The sequence below is a fragment of the Lontra canadensis genome, unplaced genomic scaffold, assembly GCF_010015895.1.
Source record: "Lontra canadensis isolate GAN:19392208 unplaced genomic scaffold, GSC_riverotter_1.0 scaffold299, whole genome shotgun sequence".
NCBI classification, from domain to species: Eukaryota; Metazoa; Chordata; class Mammalia; order Carnivora; family Mustelidae; genus Lontra; species Lontra canadensis.
This window is the reverse complement of record NW_022631293.1, coordinates 13,999-33,326: the sequence shown is the minus strand read 5'-3', so window position 1 is coordinate 33,326 and position 19,328 is coordinate 13,999. Positions and strand designations below refer to the sequence as shown.

The 19,328-nt window shown below is 40.3% G+C and overlaps 1 protein-coding gene across 1 annotated transcript; it reads left to right on the top strand.

Moving 5' to 3' along the window:
- Positions 1–64: 64 nt before the first annotated feature.
- Positions 65–19,099, top strand: LOC116862683 (endoplasmin). The gene is made up of 18 exons (XM_032850046.1): positions 65–246; positions 1,213–1,315; positions 2,133–2,274; positions 2,753–2,869; positions 3,852–4,183; positions 8,391–8,502; positions 8,714–8,833; positions 9,587–9,703; positions 11,914–12,051; positions 12,134–12,211; positions 12,338–12,403; positions 12,889–13,158; positions 13,405–13,650; positions 15,097–15,233; positions 17,319–17,397; positions 17,486–17,641; positions 17,904–18,023; positions 18,796–19,099. The coding sequence occupies exons 1-18, from the start codon at positions 198–200 to the stop codon at positions 18,823–18,825; spliced, it is 2,412 nt and encodes an 803-aa protein (XP_032705937.1). The 5' UTR covers positions 65–197; the 3' UTR covers positions 18,826–19,099.
- Positions 19,100–19,328: the final 229 nt, after the last annotated feature.

Sequence of the window (19,328 nt, the reverse complement as noted above, 5' to 3'; positions counted from 1 at the left end):
GCGTGGTGCGGCATCATTGGTGGGTTCGTGTTTCCCGTCCCCCGCCCGCGAGAGGCTGGGGTGAAAAGCGGCCCGACCTGTTTGGGGGTAGTGGGCGGACCGCGCGGCTAGTGGTGTGAGGATCTGAGCCCTGTGGTGGGGGGTGGAGGCGGCTCCTGCGATCTAAAGGGACTTGAGACTCTCACCGGCCGCGCGCCATGAGGGCCCTGTGGGTGCTGGGCCTCTCCTGCGTCCTGCTGACCTTCGGTGAGTGATCCCAGAGAAGCGGGCACCCCCGGACGCCCCCCCATTCCTCAAGCGCGGCTTCTTCTCGAAGGTTCTGGGGGCGTTGAGCCTAGGAGGGGGATTACGGGGCCTCAGTTGGGCCGAGGCGAATTCATCGCCTTTCCTCGAAAGAGGCTCAGGGGAGTTCGCGCACTCTCCTCTGTGGAAGGGAAAAGCGAGGACCGAGAACATTGAACTCTCGTGCTCATCTCCTAGTATTCGTGCTTAGAGGTCTCGAGCAAGTTGGGGTGGGGCGCCTCTCGGGCTCTTGGTCCCCTGGGAGCCTTGCGGGTGCCCCTTCCGGGGGGTTTTTGTCCGACGCAGGAGCGTTTGGCCCTCTGAGCTTGGGGACCCCCGCGCCCAGTCTGCGAGTCAGAACGTGGGTTTCCTTTCTTAGGTGCTGGACTGGGGACTGTGGGGCTCTGAGTCAGAAGAAAGGCGGTGTCAGCGTGTTTGCTTCACTTTTGCTCGAGCTTCTCTCCTCTCTTCCCTCGCTCAGTTGGGCCCGATTTCGGTTCCTCTCGCAGTGGTTGCACAAATTCTATTTGTAGTTTGACCTGCGGTATTGCAGGTCTAAGTTTTGGCATGTCAGTCGGGAGGCCTTGCCTCGGCCTGCACGCAACACGTGTGAATGTAGAAGGGACCTGGTATCAAGTCTGCCAAACTTTATTTATAAAGCATCCCAGGGCCGAGGGCCGCTCACCAGACATGGCAGCCTCCGTATTTCAGAATCTACTGGAGGACTCAGGATCTGAACTTAAATAGGAAATCTACCAAGTTGGGCTTTACAGTGGGTCTTTAAACTAGTGGATCCATTCCTCCGACCCCACCTCCCATATTTACCCCTGAATTTTGCAACCCCCTACTCTTGCCCTGTTTGATTTTTTTCTTCTGAGAAGTACACGAAGCAACCATGGTTTAAGAGTTTTCTGGTGTGAAATCTTTCAGGGTCGGTCCGAGCTGACGATGAAGTCGATGTGGATGGTACAGTGGAAGAGGATCTGGGTAAAAGTAGAGAAGGTTCAAGGACAGATGATGAAGTAGTACAGAGGTTTGTGTTCTTTTGAAACAGATTAGCCCTTACGAACACTGGAATATAATCGCTTGTTATCTTTTCTTCAGATGTCTAGATGGCATGTAACACCCCAAATTTGAATACTTAAGAAACGGTCAAAGAAAATGTTAGGGCGATGAGGCATGGTCATCCCTAAGTACCTCCTAACTTGCCCCTAGAATGACTGGTCAGAATGGGATGAATTTCTTTTGAAGATTGCAGAATATAAGCTCTGTGACTTTCCGAAGACCCATTGGTTTTATATGCAGTAAGTGTGTAAATGTAGTAGTTTTTGTTTTAACCTCTGCCCCCTCTGTGGGATGTGAACTCCTGACCCCTAGATTAAGAGTTGCGTGTTCTACTGACTCAACCATCCAAGTGCCCCTAAACTTCATAATTTTAAAAAAGATTTCTCTCAGTTGAGTAGTGTTTTCAAAGTTGACCCCTGGGACTTCATTGACAGTTTTTGTAGAGCCTTAGAGGCCAAAGCTTCCCAGGCAAAGAGGCAGCCCCACATGCGAGGGAACATAGAAGTATGACCTTCCTTTTTATTTTTAGTAGAGGAAAGTCATGTTCATTTTTCTGACTGTTTTAAGAACTGAGTATTATAACTCAGTGCTAAGGGGATAAAATTTTACTGTGGGAAAATAACAGAAATAGTGGATTGGTAGTATTTTATAATAGGCTTCCATTTTACCCTTTTAACCCTTAAGACAATCCTCTGAGACCACTGTGCTTTCATCACAGAATCCCATGTTTTGAGGGGGAACTAAGTAAGCAATGCAATAGTTGTTTATCAACATTTTTTCCTTAGAGAGGAAGAAGCTATTCAGTTGGATGGATTAAATGCATCCCAAATAAGAGAACTTAGAGAGAAGTCAGAAAAATTTGCCTTCCAAGCTGAAGTTAATAGAATGATGAAACTTATCATCAACTCATTGTATAAAAATAAAGAGGTAAGCAACAGTGTAGTTGGGATAATACTATTTTCTCTCTGTGCAGTAGCATACTTGTTTACCTTTATAATAAATATACTTAGGTAGTAACTCCCAAGTTAGTAGTTATTAGCACAGTTTAAATACCCAGTATATATAAAAATTACTGCTAGATACTTGTGGGGGGTGGTGGTTGGACATTTTCCTTTTGTCCTTTCTCCTCCAAATATGTTCATAGTCTGCTAAACAGGGTTGAGGGCAACCACACAAACCAAGTCCTGTTTGTTACATACATAAAGATCACTAGTGTGAGACTAGAGTGTTACTAATCTTACCAGTTTGGGTATTCCCTACAGTTGTTACAGTCTTATGTGTAAAGAGCTGTACCTCCTTTTACCAAGACAGTAGAACCCTTCTGTACATGAGTTTGACATTAAATTTGCTGTTTTATATATCTTGAGGGTAATCAAAGTGTGTGTTAAATCTGGCTTCCATTTAGATTTTCTTGAGAGAACTGATTTCAAATGCTTCTGACGCTTTAGATAAGATAAGGTTAATATCACTGACTGATGAAAATGCTCTTGCTGGAAATGAGGAACTAACTGTCAAAATTAAGGTAAGCTTTGAACTTAAAACTTTTTCTTCTAAAGCAAAAAAAGAGTCCATAGGTATAGGGAATCTGAATCAGTCAAGGTAGGTCAGGTTAGGCTGCAGTAACAGATAACCCCCCAAGCCCAGGGGCTTAAATTGGGGTTTCACACTTAGGTGTTAGCTATGACTGCCTTTGTGCTACACAGTGGGTTTGAATAGTTGTAACAGAGACCATATGGCCCACGTGCCTAAAATATTTACTCTCTGGCCCTTTTTCAGAAAAAGTTTTCTAACCCCTGGATTAACTCATCAACCACAGGCCACTGTGGCCTTTGTTTTGTATCATCTTCACTCCTAGACACAGGCTGATTGAGTAGCCACCATCTGGAGTATAGCTTGTTGCCATGGTACAGAGAGCTTGAAGGGTCTCCCATCCCATAAAGGTTCTAATCTGAAAGCTACATTCTTGACTCCCACTTGCAGATCATTGGCCAGAACTGGTCACATGGCCTTAATAACCAAAAATGAAGGAAGCATATTCCTTCTATGTTTCTGGAAGACAGAGCTGGGAGTATTTAGTGAAGAACATTGATCACCATAGAATCTAACGTTAGTCATTCAAGTTTTGAACCTTTTTATTTTCTGTGAAAGAAATAGTCACAATATAAAATTCTATTTTTCTTAATTTTTTTTTCAAAAATAACTTGTTTTGTTTAGTTCTATCTCTGCCCTTTGAAATTTAGACCAGTCTCTGTCTTCTTTATATTGATACTTTCTCAAATACACTGAATTTAAGGTTATTCTCTATAAAGAAAGATGATTGCATATAAGGTGCACATTTTCTGAAAAGGCCATAAAATACTATATGGAGAAAAGTTACCCAGTTTAGTTTTCTGTGTTGGAATTGAGGTTGCCCAAAGCCGGTAGTTTCTGAATATAAAGCCCAGTATTTACTTGTCATACTGTGAGTATTAAATAAAACTGTCCTGTTCTTGTCTTGCTTTCAGTGTGACAAGGAGAAGAATCTGCTACATGTCACAGACACTGGTGTAGGAATGACCCGGGAAGAGCTAGTTAAAAACCTTGGTACCATAGCCAAGTCTGGAACAAGCGAGTTTTTAAACAAAATGACTGAGGCACAAGAAGATGGCCAGTCAACTTCTGAATTGATAGGCCAGTTTGGTGTCGGTTTCTATTCTGCCTTCCTTGTAGCCGATAAGGTTATTGTCACGTCAAAACACAACAACGATACCCAGCACATCTGGGAGTCTGACTCCAATGAATTTTCTGTAATTGCTGACCCAAGAGGAAACACTCTAGGACGGGGAACAACAATTACGTGAGTATTACTGATTCCTAATAAGAAGTAACCGTCCTAGTGAGGATCTTGACTCTGAGCATACCAGAGCTTTCATTCTGGGCTTTCATTCCTTTTCTATAAAATTGACCTGTTCCCATCACCTGAGGAAGTATTTTAAGGACCGCCTAAGGGCAAAGAGTTTTATAATGGCTGCTATACATAGCAAAAGTCGAAGGGTTAGCTCCTGTAGGGGAGAAGGCAAATTGAAGGCGTCACAGAAGTGGGTTGATTCAAGAGTTCCCGAGAAGCAAGACTTGGGAAAGAAGTATCAGATCTGCGGACGATTATGGCTGTAAAGGCAAGGACGCACAGCATGTTCCCAGGATTAAAGAAATTCCTCTCAGTTGGTGACAATGATAGACATTTTGATTAGCTTTTTTAAGGTTTTCTGAAGATGGATGTGGAGGGTGGCAGGACTGGATGAGAGGATACTCTGGGAGCGACTGTTGAAAGTACTGAACTATGGCAGTAATTGGCACTGGGTGGGGACCGGTTGGAGAGAAAGGGTACAAATAAAGAGGTTGAAGAAAGTTAATGAGAGTTCTTCAGAAGAAGATGTCTCCTTTGAGGATGGTTGCAGATTGTTGAATTCAAACTAGAATTTGGTTTAAGCCAGTAACCGTTACTTGTATAGATGAGGCAGATCTCATGATCAGGGTCTCTTGGTGTTCATAGCACTGCGAAGTAAACAGCGGCTTTTTGCCCCACCCCCACAAATATAACAAGATACTTAAATTTCCTTAATACCTAGGGAAGGACAAGTAAATACAGAGCTATATGAAGCTACCAGCTTTAGGCCACATCAGAGAAATCCCATTTCAGAGGCCATTTGGCTTGCTTGTTGCCAGGTAAAAATGTGCCTACAGCCTCAACTTTTTTTCTTAATCCAGTTTTAAATTTTCTCAACATAAGAATTTTTAAATAGAGTATAAGAAAGTATATATCTATCATTTTGACCAGTGTTCTTCACCCTAGAAGGTGAATAGTTCCTGTATTCATTTTCATAAATGGTATTTTAACAAAGACTAATTAAATGAGTCATTTTAGTACTTTTACTAACTCTTCCCAATTTACCTTTCTCTGCCTCCGTTATTCACAGTCCTCTCTCCTGCTGTCATTTGGAAGCATCACTAATAGTTACACCCCCATGCCCTCTCTGTTAGGTGTTAAGGGAACATAGGTAAATTTCATCTCTTCACTACAATGAGCTAGAAAATGACATCCCAAGAGGGTTGATGTCTCAGGTGAGAGACAGGTGAGAGTACCTAGATGGAAGCTCCATGGAAGCAAACATTGCTTGACTGTTCCATTCCCAGAGCCTAACACTTGACCAGCGAATGTTTCTAGGAGTGAATATGGGTAATCAGGACAGCTTCGTGCAGGTAGCATGGATCGCTGATGAGTGAGTGAAACCTTGCAGACCCTGAGCAGAGTTGCCATTTTCCTTCAAGTCCTCCTACCCCAGCATTTATCAGCGGATAATCATTTGAGTGCCTTTCACCTGCTAGGGTTTAGGACTCCAGTGGGGTGTAAGACCAGTGCAGTCACTGCTTCCATGTGGCTAGATATAGTAAAGAAGAAAAACGTGAGATGATTTCAGAGTGGCAAGTGCCAGAAAGGAAGCTAGAGAACACTTCCCTTATCAGAAGGACTTTCTGAAATCGTGGTAAGTTAGGTTCCAGTATTTTAGGCAGCAAGCACAGTAGGTTGGAAGTTCCAAAGACATGAGGCCCATTTAAGGAACTGACAGTCTAGAATGGCCAAAGGAAGAAGGAAAGAAAAGGCAAGAAACTGATGAGGTCAAGGTCCCACCTTAAACATGATTTCATCTTCTATTTGACTAATAAAATAGAAGCCATCAAACAATTGAGTGCCTACCTACTTCTGTTCCCACCCCTAAATTAGCCCCTGCTGTACTCTTATGAGCAAGTTTGTGAGGATTCAAGGAGATCATGAAATTAGCATCCAGTAAACTAGTACATTTGCTTCTGTCCTTCCTACTGTGAGGAAGGTATTCTACATTTTTCCCTAAGGCTGGTCACTACTGCTGATCTGCTGCCTGCCTCCTACCTCCTCAGAGGCTAAGCATAAATTAATTCCAACCCCATCTTTTGAAGTTACTCTTTCCCACACACTCCTTCTTTCCCATCAAAATGTAAACATGTTCAAGTGTCAGTGGGGAAAGAAGAGAGGTGATGCCACGCCCCCTTCTATAGTCCGGCATTGACGTTATCTACCACCTTTCCATTGAAATAAGTCACCAGTAATCATGTTGCTAAATCCAGTCGATTTTTAGTCAATTTTAGTGAAATTTAAATTGACTTTGCTCCCAGCAATAGGGTTTTTTTTTCCTGAGTTTTCCTTTTCTGTTTCCTACATAATTTGCTATCTATTTAATACCATCCTCTTAGTACCTCGTTTCCATGACCCTGAATATCTTTTTGTTTACTTTGCCTGTTGCTTAAATGTTGACAGTATCTCTCTTTCAAAGGTAACTGTCAGCCCTTCCTCATTATTTTTGTGTTCCTTGTGCAGTCTTCTTACCATGATGGATTTGGCTTCCAGTGCTTGCTCAGGGTTCTCAAATCTCTATTCTTAGTCTGGATCAGGAGTCAGCTGACTTTTTCCCGAGGGCCAGCTAATAAATATTTTAAGCATTTGGACAGATCTGTCATATGTCACAACTCTGATGTTCTTGCTCAAAAGTGACCATAGACAATACATGATGAGGTGTCCCAGTAAAATTTCTTACGGGTGCCAGCCATAGTTTGCCAATCTTAGATTGGAGATCTAGGTCTAAATCTCCCTACTGGGTTCTTTATTCATATATCCAGTGGCCTTTTGAATATCTCTAAGATGTAACCATCATCTTGAACTTGCATCCACAACTGAACTTTCCTCCAGCCCCACACCACTAAGAAACATGTTCTGAAACCAGAGGCTCGGCCCCTTCATTAGGCTGCGTCATCATGAACTATCTACCTCTTGTTAATGGCACTAAACTGTAAGCTTTTTGAAGCCAGAAGGGACGCATGATACAACATTGGGCATATTTATTTATTGGGAGCACAAACACCAAAACGTGTGCTCCACACTGTGTTTGAGGGTATGTTAAAGATGTGTTGTTAGTGGTGAGTGGAAGAGGGATTTGCAGAAGGGACAGTAAGGAAGAAGAAACAATGCTGCGATGTTCAGTATTAGAATTATCTAAGCCAGTGCTGTCCAGTAGAGCTCTAGAAGTATTCTACCTCTGCACCATCTGGTATGGCAGCTACTAGCCACATTTGTCTACTGAATACCTAGAATATGGCAGTGCAATTAAAGAACTAGCTTTAAATTTTATTTAAAATGAAATCTGAGTACTGTTTTGGACAGTGGAGATATAAATAATAAGATTAATTTCCTAGCTTTTTTAAAGAACATGTTTTTAAGTGTTCACTCTCTATAGGAGATAAAATTTTTTTTAAAGTTTTATTTTTAAGTAATCTGCATACCCAACATGGGACTCAAACTCACAACCCCGAGATCAGGAATCTCACAGTCTTCCAACTGAGCCAGCCAGGTGCGCCTGGGTTCGCCATCTATGATAATCATTAGATTTCTAAAGTAACTATCAAAGTGCATGTCATTGCATTTTTCTCCAGAATGTTTCAGTGCCTTCTTACCTTTTTTTTTTTTTTTTAATTTACGAGAGATCACAAGCAGGCAGAGAGAGGAGGAAACAGGCTCCCTGCTGAGCAGAGAGCCCCATGCAGGGCTCGATCCCAGAATCCAAAGGCAGAGGCTTTAACCCACTGAGCCACCCAGGCGCCCCAGTGCCTTCTCACCTTGAGCTAATTTAACATTTCGGTTCTTCAAATGAAAAAACTAAACACACACACAAAACCTAAACAAAAAACCCAACATATTCAGAAGATTGGAACATTTGCACTGTTTTCTTGGAACTAAGGATATTTCCCACTTGAGGGACGCAAGGAAGATTCTTCCCGCTACTGTACTCCTGTTAGGTATGTTTAGCTCAGAAACCATCATTGGTGATAAGAGTTTTTAACATGAAAAATGGGCCATCCTGGATTACACCGATCTCCTGGCCATTAGCTTTGTCTGGAAGGTATTTTGAATGAATTTATAATCAAATCTTTTAAACCAAGGATGTCTTTCTATAAATGTCCTGTTTTCCTTTCAGACTAGTTTTGAAAGAAGAAGCATCTGATTACCTTGAATTGGACACAATTAAAAATCTCGTCAAGAAATACTCACAGTTTATAAACTTCCCAATTTATGTGTGGAGCAGCAAGGTAAATCTACACTGATAAAATTTATGTGTATTATGTGGGCATATATTTAAATAACACTTAAAAAAAAACAAAGGCTCAGTGTGTTTCTTTCAGTGCAGGATACTCAGGATTTGCATATTGAAGACCTATTTTTTTGAGCTGTAATTGCATTTCATACTCGCTAGACAGCATTATGAAATAAAAGAATTTAACTGTAATTCTCCTTCAACAGACTGAAACTGTTGAGGAGCCCATGGAGGAAGAAGAAGCAGCAAAAGAAGAAAAAGAAGATTCTGATGATGAAGCTGCAGTGGAAGAAGAAGAAGAGGAAAAAAAACCAAAAACCAAAAAAGTAAGTCTGGTTCATCTCCACACTAAAGTGTTGTTCAGGACATGTTTGAGAAAACACAGAACCCCAAGTATGCACAGACTGATCGGAGTTAAGTTTTAATTCTTTAAGGTCTTTTTTTCTCCAGATGTTAAGTCTATAGGCCCAACTTAAAAACAAGAACTAAGTTTATTTGCTAGTGTGTATGTTTTCTGCCTGTGGGAAGTTTTAAGTAGCAAACACAGATCATTTTTAGGCCGTTTTCTGAGTTCTATATATTGCCCAGGACAAGCTTATCAATTTCCAAGTTTTAAAATCTTAAAAATCTTTCTGCATCTTTTGTCATATAGATATTAACCATAATATTAGCTCTCTGACCTCTTCAGGTGGCAGAGCAGGTGGAAGTAATGGTAGGTTTGAGGAATATTTATTGTAAGATGTTAGATTGCTGTAAGTCCTGAAGTAGGAATAATTAATGTGTATATATCCTTCTAATCTCAAAACAGGTATTTTCAAGAAGTAACATTGTAGCTACTTTAATAATGGAAAAAACCTTTAATTGGCTTTCTGTCAGTTATAATAACGGGTTGCCTTCTTTGCATTATAGATCAGTCTTAAATGTTGAGAGAATTATTTTTAGATTTTTTATCCCATTGGCAGGAGCCACAGTAGTTTAGCAATGCCTTTCGGTGCTTCGCACATTCATCTGAACTGTTCTAAGGCTATGGTTCCTGCCGGTATTACTGTGGCTGGCTGACCATGTACTCTTAACTTCAGGTAGAAAAAACCGTCTGGGATTGGGAACTTATGAACGACATCAAACCAATATGGCAGAGACCATCAAAAGAAGTAGAAGATGATGAATACAAAGCTTTCTACAAATCATTTTCAAAGGTAAGTATTATTTTAGAATAATGTGATGAACATTACTAAATCAAAAGTGGTTTTTGATTGTTTTATAACTGTTTCAACACAATTGGTTTCCTTTTTAATCTTGTGTGTTTTATATTACGTATGCATTTTAAGAATTTACTCTGAGGAGGCATAGGCTTTACCAGATGGCCAAGGGGTCTGTGTTACAGAAAAGATTTAACTACTTACATAGGTAGGTGGATGATTTCCATAAAACGGATCTTATATTGAATGGCTTTTAACATTAGTGGCTTTCTTCCACTCAAGGATGAATACCTTTTATTTTTTTAATTTTTTTGATAGCCGACATACAATGTTACATTAGTTTCAGGTGTACAACAGTGATTCAGTATCTGTGTACTCTGCTGTGCTCCCCCACAAATGTGCTACCGTCTGTCACCATACAACACTGTTAACAGTATCATTGACTATTCCCTGTGCTGTACTGCTTATTCCCCTGACTTACTGATTCCATAACTGGAAGCTTGTATCTTCTGCTCCCTTTCACCTGTTTTGTCCATCCCCTACCCTCCTCTCTGGCAACCGTCAGTTCCCTGTACCTATAGGTCTGATTCTGCTTTATGTTTGTTGATTTCATCTGGCTTTTAACGTAACCTTTAAAAAGCCTACGTAAGGGGCTTCTGGGTGGCTCAGTGGGTTAAAGCCTCTGCTTCTGGCTTAGGTCATGATCCCAGAGTCCTGGGATCAGGCCCCACATCGGGCTCTCTGCAGGGAGCCTGCTTCCACCTCTCTCTCTATCTGCCTGCCTCTCTGCCTGCTTGTGATCTCTGTCAAATAAATAAATAAAATATTTATTTTTTTAAAAAAAGCCTACGTAAAACCTCAAACATTTATTGTGAGGTTGTATGCTTAGGAATAATTACTAGATCTTTGTTTCCTTACCTATTTCCTTTAACTGTAGAATACAAAACTAGCATTGATTAAGATTGTTTCAAGTTAATATTTCCTCATACAGCATTTTGTACAAAACATTTAGCATGGCTAGATAAAACTTGACTTGCTGTGGTTGTGTTTGTTCTTTAATCTTTTTCTTTTGATTTGTTCCTTCACCTTCTTTGTTTTCCTTATGTTAACATCCAACCATCCCTTAAGTTTTATTTCTTAAAACTGTCCTTTTGGTTCTACCTCCACTTTTATCCCCATGAAGAGTCTTAAGTGTATACAAATGTAACATACTTTCTTCTGGGATAGCTGTATTAGAAATGTAACGCGAGCTACATAGGCACATTTTTTAAAAGTTGAAACAGGGCGCCTGGGTGCCTCAGTCAGTTAAGTGTCTGCCTTCAGCTCAGGTCATGATCTCTAGACCTAGCCCCATGTTGGGCTTCTGCTCAGCGGGGAGTCTGCTTCCCTCCTCTCTTTAGCCCCCACTCATGCTCGCTTGCATGCACAGGCACTCTCTCTCAAATAAATACAATCTTTAAAAGTTGAAATGGGTGTGATTAATTTTAATGTTTTATATTTTATATAAATTTTATATTTTATTTAATCCAACATACCCAAAATATTTTAACATGTAATCATTATTCAATTAATGACCCATTTGGTGTTTTTTGGGTTTTTGTTTTTGTTTTTTGTACCATATCTTCAAAGTTTGGTTGTTTGTATTTACACTTAACCCATATGTATCCCAATTTGGATTAGCCACATTTCAAGTGCCTAGTACCCACAAATGGGTACGGTAATGGATAATGCAAATCTAGGGAATTTGGTTTTTTTATTTATTTACATACCACATTGTAGCCACTGCTATAGTCCATATCCCAACGGAAGAAAACTGTTCTGAGAACTTTTCGTGGTTGAACAGTACACTCATGCAGCATTGTATACTGTCGATGAGACAAGATGATTTTTCTACCCTGTTCTTTGACAAATGTGGAACCTAGACTCATCCATTCTTCCCTGAGTTTAGGAGATCCCCTGATGCGGTTTATTGATGATGATCAGTGATCATCAGCAAAACCACCATGTCTAGCCAGTTAGAATAGCAGTCTTAACTGTTCTTCTTTCCTCCATCCCCCCCCCAATTTTTGTTGGTGAGAGAACTTTTTTTTGCTAAATAAAGGCTTAGCTGAGGTTGTACCACATGATGAATCACTTAGCCTTTGCACTGCCTTTTTCTGGTGCCTTTGGAACGACTAAATGCCTGACTAAATGCCATCTTTCCATAGGAAAGTGATGACCCCATGGCTTATATCCACTTTACTGCTGAAGGGGAAGTTACCTTCAAATCCATTTTATTTGTACCTACATCTGCTCCACGTGGTCTGTTTGACGAATATGGATCTAAGAAGAGTGATTACATTAAGGTGAGTTTTTAAATGTAAAAACTGAGTTTAGAATTTGAAAGTTTAATTTCCAGAAAGTGACTTTTTTTTTCCCCCTGCTTAGCTATATGTGCGCCGAGTATTCATCACAGATGACTTCCACGATATGATGCCCAAGTACCTTAATTTTGTCAAGGGTGTTGTAAGTATCCAAAGATAACGAGGAGGGGGTCCTTAAAAATGAGGGATGGAAGTATTTTTGGGGTTTGTTGGTTTGGTTTTTTCCCAGTTTCTATTGCTCACTGAACTTTTCTTTTGCCATCTAAAGGTGGACTCAGATGACCTCCCCTTGAATGTTTCCCGGGAAACTCTTCAGCAGCATAAACTGCTTAAGGTGAGTGTCTCTGGGAAGAGACTGGCTGCTTTTCTCTTTGGGCTTCAGAGGACAGGTTCTGTTAGTGGTGTCGCCAGATACGGAGACTAGTCCTTGGCTCTCTAGCTGAAGAACTTAATTTTACTCTGGAATTATTAAATCCTAAGAATCTGATTGTTTTCTCCCTACTATTTAATGAGAGTTTCGAACCGATAGAAAAGCTGAAAGAATTACGTAGTAAACACCTATATAAGCCCACTATCTGGTCTAAAGATAGAACATAAATGTCAGAGTGATCTTGTGACTGTTTCCACTGACAACTTCGTTTCTGCTCAGTGTGACACAGGCTTGCTCACCATTCCCTGCCGCTTGATAAGTGGCAGTGACAGTGCCTGGTCTTTATATCTTTCACCAATATTCAATATTCTTCTGCTGTCTTAAATATGGTAGGGTCTCAAAAGTTTGAGATGACGTTCTTTAATAAGTTATTCTTTAATTTCATTTAGGTGATTAGAAAGAAGCTTGTTCGTAAAACTCTGGACATGATCAAGAAGATTGCTGATGAGAAGTACAATGATACTTTTTGGAAAGAATTTGGAACCAACATCAAGCTTGGTGTGATTGAAGACCACTCAAATCGAACACGTCTTGCTAAACTTCTTAGATTCCAGTCTTCTCATCATCCAAGTGACATCACCAGTCTAGACCAGTATGTGGAAAGAATGAAGGAGAAACAAGACAAAATCTACTTCATGGCTGGGTCCAGCAGAAAAGAGGTGAGATGAACTCCTGTCAGGCATCCTGATACATAGCCAACTCTTGAGAAAGAAAACAAAAAACGTCATGGTGAACTAGAGTCATCATGAGGCCAGTCACTGACAGAAAAGTCATTATATTCTCTGCACTTCTTATTTCTCCACTTGTCAAATGGGATTGTTCGTATATATAAATGTAGATACTAAGGTGAACAAGTATGCCAAGGCTAAATCTTGGAAACTTTATCACTTCTCTTCATTTTATAGGCTGAATCTTCTCCATTTGTGGAGCGACTTCTGAAAAAGGGCTATGAAGTGATTTATCTCACAGAACCTGTGGATGAATACTGCATTCAGGCTCTTCCTGAGTTTGATGGCAAAAGGTTCCAGAATGTTGCCAAAGAAGGCGTGAAATTTGATGAAAGTGAGAAAACGAAGGAGAGTCGTGAAGCAGTTGAGAAAGAATTTGAGCCTCTGCTCAACTGGATGAAAGATAAAGCCCTCAAGGACAAGGTATTTTTCAGGAAATTAGAACTTGTGAAATTTTAGCGTCTCCATTTTCTTTTTTAAAAATTGTTTTGTCAACAAATTAAACTTTACGTCTGGTTACCTTGTAACCATTAAAAGTTGTACAGAACAACAACAACAAAAGTTAATACAGAACAGTGTTGAATACTGTTAAATTTTGGTGAGGCTGAGCTTTAAAAAAATTTTTTTTCAAGATTTTATTTATTCATTTAATTGACAGAGGGAGACACAGCAAGAGAGGGAACGTAAGCAGGGGGAGTGGGAGAGGGAGAAGCAGGCTCCCCACCAATCAGGGAGCCCAGCGTAGGGCTCGGTCCCAGGACCCGGGAATCATGACCTGAGCTGAAGGCAGACAGATGCTTAACAACTGAGCCACCCAGGTACTCCCAGCTTAAAATATATAAACTACAGGGGCCTGACTGACTCAGTTGGTATAGTATATAACTCTTTGATCTCAGGGTCTTGAGTTTGATCCCCTTATTGGGTGTGGAGCCTGTTTTTTATTTTTTGTTTTGTTTGGTTTTTTGTTTGTTTATTTTAAGAGAGTATACAAGCAGGTAGAGGGGGGCACCTGGGTGGCTCAGTGGGTTAAGTAAGCCTCTGCCTTCAGCTCAGGTCATGATCTCAGGGTCCTGGGATTGAGCCCCACATCAGGCTCTCTACTCAGCGGGGGCTTGCTTCCCTTTCTCTCTCTGCCTGGTGCTCTGCCTACATGTGAAATCTGTCTGTCTGTCAAATAAATAAATAAAATCTTTATTTAAAAAAAAAAAAAAAAAGTAGGTAGAAGAGCAGAGGGATCTCAGTCTTACAACCCTGAGATCGTGACCTGAGCCAAAATCAAAGTCAGACTCTTATGAGACACCCAGGTACTCCTACTTTAAAAGAAAAAAAAAGAAAAAAAAAATGGGGGCGCTTGGGTGGTTCAGTCAGTTAAGTGTCTGCCTTCAGCTCAGGTCATGATCCCAGGAGCCTGGGATCAAGCCCCACATTGGGCTCCCTGCTCAGTGGAGAGTCTGCTTCTCTCCTCTGCTCTCTCACTGTCAAATAAATAAAATCTTCTTAAAAATAAGTTAATTAATTAATTAGATTTAAAAAGTGTTATAAGCTACAAAGAATTAAAAGGAAAACAGTGGTTTTTCTGTCCATGGGTATTATTCAGTTTTTTCTTTGTTACTGAAAGTTTTTGTAGTTAATACTGTTTTTTCTTTAAATAACTTAAATTTTTGCTGTTTAAATTTGTTTTATGTGCTTCAAAGTTTTTTTTGACTGAAAAATTCGGATTATTAAAGATAAGAACATTCTAAAAATCTGGATAAGAGGTATTTTTATGACTTGCATCTGTTTATGATCTTACGTGCTGAATCCTTAGTTACTGAATGACCTTAACTGTTTGTACTTACATGTATCTCACTTTTGGTTTCTTATCCTAAGATTGAAAAGGCTGTGGTATCTCAGCGTCTGACAGAGTCTCCATGTGCTCTCGTCGCCAGCCAGTACGGGTGGTCGGGCAACATGGAGAGAATCATGAAAGCTCAAGCATACCAGACGGGCAAAGACATCTCTACCAAGTAAGCCTCCTTGGGAAGGTCCCTGGCAAGGTGTTTGTTCTTGTCCTGCCTGCCTTTAGCAGATGATGTCAGCTTCTGTACAAAGAGCTGATGGCATTAAGCGTCCACCACTACTGCTCTGTATTAGATGACACAAGTTTACAAACGGATTCCTCTGACCTTAGACTGATAAAGGAGAGGTGTTGGGCTCATGATTTATTTTATGGTATTTTTATACACAAAAGGAAATTTTCTTAATCTGCAACATACATTGTTTTTATTTTTGCACTCGATTATATATTTGGCCTGGTATCTGGGCTTCTTTGACATTTTTAGATACTAATAGTTACAGAGGAGGTTAATGACAATGACCTTTGATTAATGAATTCAGTCCTTTTTTTAAACTGCCATCTCCCATTCCCCCAAATAGTATGCCCCACAAAATAAAGGGTAAAGGCCCCTGAGAACAAGTTTATGAACTAAAGGGCTAAGTACTGGAGTTACACTGGGTCTTCAGTATCCCTTATTTTCAAGGAATATATATGCCAAATTTATATTTTAAAGTCACAGCAATAGTCTTGAAAATTACTTCTTCCCTGCTTTCATTTTCCCTTCTCCCACCTGGAATGTTTTTTTTATTTGCTCTCTGATCATCCTACATTTCCCCAAGGCCTAGCTTAGGATTCTTCTCACATGTGTAGTCTTCATTGTCAAAATTCCAAAACTATCTGTATTTTTTTATATAAGGTGCACTCCATATTTAGTGAGACTCCACAAGTATAAGGTTTCCACTTTAAAATGCTAAAATGGCATCTTGCTTACATGTCTTGCCCCCCTCAAGATTTTATAGATTATAAAATTCAGGGGGCGCCTGCATGGCTCAGTAGGTTAAGCCTCTGCCTTCGGCTCAGATCCTCTCAGGGTCCTAAGATCGAGCCCCACATTGGGCACTCTGCTCAGCAGGGAACCTACTCTGCCCCCCCACCCCGCCCCACTGCCCTCTGCCTGCCTCTCTGCCTACTTGTGATCTCTGTCAAATAAATAAAATTAAAAAAAAAAAAAAAGTAAAATTCAGGTGGGAAACAGGTTTCTACTTACATCCCATTGCAGCAGTATAGTAGCTATTATATAAATGTCTATCTAATTCAGTCATTTATTAATGGGAAGTTACCTTCCATCCAGCACTTACCTACTATGTCTTTACCTTGGTGGTCTAAGTAGACGTCACTGCTGTCTTTCTGGCAGTAGAATAATGGATCAAGTCATAATCTTCTAAACTCTGCATCTGTAGCCGGTATACCAAGATAGGGATAGATGTAGTTCCTCCCTGTCCTCAGCTGTAGGAGGGAGGACAGTCACAACTGACAAACATGATGGAAGGTAGACTAGAATGCATTGAGAGCTGAGCTCCAATAGAAGAAAGTTTGTCCTGGAACCATATTGGTGAAGGCATCATGGAAAAGGTAGTAACAGACCCAACAGGCAGAAGCTGCCTGGTTGTTTCCGAACTCTGGGGGACACCGAGCTGCAGTTCAGTGAGAATAAATTAAGAGTCGATGAAGAGGACACTAAATCCATTCATCCATTTAGCAAAGCTGTTAGGCACTTGAGATGCATTAGTAAATAATTCTCTTTATAGCACTCTTCTATCACACCTTGCCCATCCCTATTTAAAAGCCAAAGCATGGTGTAGTGATATAAATAGTGTTGATTTTTTCCCAGGAGTTCTCTGTAATTGTAAAAATGTATAGACCATGGAAAATGTATGGATTCTGAAATTTGATGTTTCTTTTTTTATTAACCTATAATTATTATTTGCTTCAGGGGTGCAGGTCTGTGAATCATCAGGCTTACACATTTCACAGCACTCACCATGGTGCATACCCTCCCCAATGTCCATAGCCCAGCCACCCTATCCCTACCCCCTCAGCCCCCAGCAACCCTGTTTGTTTTGTGAGATTAAGAGTCTCTTATGGTTTGTCTCCCTCTTGATCCCATCTTGTTTCATTTTTTTCCTTCCCAACCCCCCACAGTCCCCCGCCCTGCCTCTTAAATTCCTCATGTGAAATTTGATGTTTCTTAATGGTCATTTTTATCCCCTACCAGTTACTATGCCAGCCAGAAGAAAACATTCGAAATTAATCCCAGACACCCCCTGATCAAAGACATGCTTCGACGGGTTAAGGTGAGTAATATTGCAGCCACACTCCTTTATCTTTTAATTGGACTTTGTACCTTTTAATATTAACCAGATGTCCCTTCTTCCATCTTAGGAAGATGAAGATGACAAAACTGTTTCAGATCTTGCTGTGGTTTTGTTTGAAACGGCAACACTGCGGTCGGGATATCTATTACCAGACACTAAAGCCTATGGAGATCGAATAGAAAGAATGCTTCGCCTGAGTTTAAACATTGACCCTGATGCAAAGGTTTGAAATAATTTATGGACTGTTCAAATCCTCCAGTGTCACACACTGCTAGAATTAATAAGAAATTCCCCTTTCATAGACTTTTTTTTTTTTAATCTGTCTCCCTTTGTTAGCATGACTGTTAACTAATTAGCATATTCACTCTACAGTTGTGGATAGAACAGGAGTGAAGTTAATTATAATATTACACATTTAAATGAATAAAGTGAAAATAGACCCAAAATACTGGATCCATGAATGAGCTCATACATGTTGCCCTCAGGTGGAAGAAGAACCCGAAGAAGAACCTGAAGAAACAACAGAGGACACCGCAGAAGACACAGAGCAAGACGAGGAAGAAGAAATGGATGCAGGAACAGACGAAGAAGAAGAAACAGTAAAGGTATAGCAAGTCAAGAATGGGGCTCGCATTTTAGTTCTTGGAAAATTAGGCAAACTTATTTTTAGTTCTGGTGTTGGGCCTGTGTAGCTTCCAGAAGTCAGACTTCAGGAAATCCGCCAAAAAACAGGCGTCTAATATCAAATTCAAAAGCTAGAGCCAGTCCTTTTTTTTTTTTTTTTTCCTCTAAATGAAGTATATGCTTTCATCGTCCCATTCCTTTTTGTTTGTTTTAGCCGTCCATTCTTGAGATCTTGTTAAAGAGATTTTTTTAAGCCCATAAGGCTTCTATAGTCTTTGCCGCCTGCTTCTGCCTTGCTGTATCGCAGCAGTAGGTCCATTTTAAATTCTTTTTTTTTTTTTGTTAAAGATTTTATTTATTTATTTGACAGACAGAGATCACAAGTAGGCAGAGAGGCAGCCAGAGAGAAAGGAAGGGAAGCAGGCTCCCCACTGAGCAGAGAGCCCGACATGAGGCTCGATCCCAGGACCCTGGGATCATGACCTGAGCCGAAGGCAGAGGTTTAACCCACTGAGCCACCCAGGCGCCCCCCCCCCCCATTTTAAATTCTTGATTATTTGTGTCCAGAGGCCATAGATCTATTGTTGAGTTCTAAATTATTTTTCAGATTTATAGGTGAGGTTCTAGCTTACCTCTGAAATAATGGAACTATGCAGGGCCCATAAGAGTTGTTTTTTTCTACACATGAACCTTCTGTGAACTAACATTTTTTCTGCTCGTTTTTCATGTCTTCTGATTTTTCTCTTTTCACAGAAATCTACAGCTGAAAAAGATGAATTATAAATTATACTCTCACCATTTGGATCCTGTGTGGAGAGGGAATGTGAAATTTAAGTCCTTTCTTTTGGGAGAGACTTGTTTTGGATGCCCCCCCCCCCAGCCCCTTCTCTCCTGCACTGTAAAATGTTGGGATTGTGGGTCACAGACAGAAGTGGGTTTTTTTAGTTGAATTTTTTTTAACATTCCTCATGAATGTAAATTTGTACTATTTAACTGACTATTCTTGGTGTAAAATCTTGTCATGTGTATAAAAATAAAAAAGATCCCAAATATTCCATGTCTTGCTTGTCTTCATAATGATTGTACATACTTAGCTCTTGTTTTTTTCTTTTTAATCCTGTGTTCTGGGGTTTTTTCTCCCTTACAAAATAATTCATATAGATTACAGAAAATTCTTTTTTAGATCAGTATTTTTAAAAGTCACCTATGTAGAGAAAAGACAGTGTTCCTTACAGAAGAATTCCAAATAATATATGCAGATACACTCCCCCTTCCAGGAGGTGGGG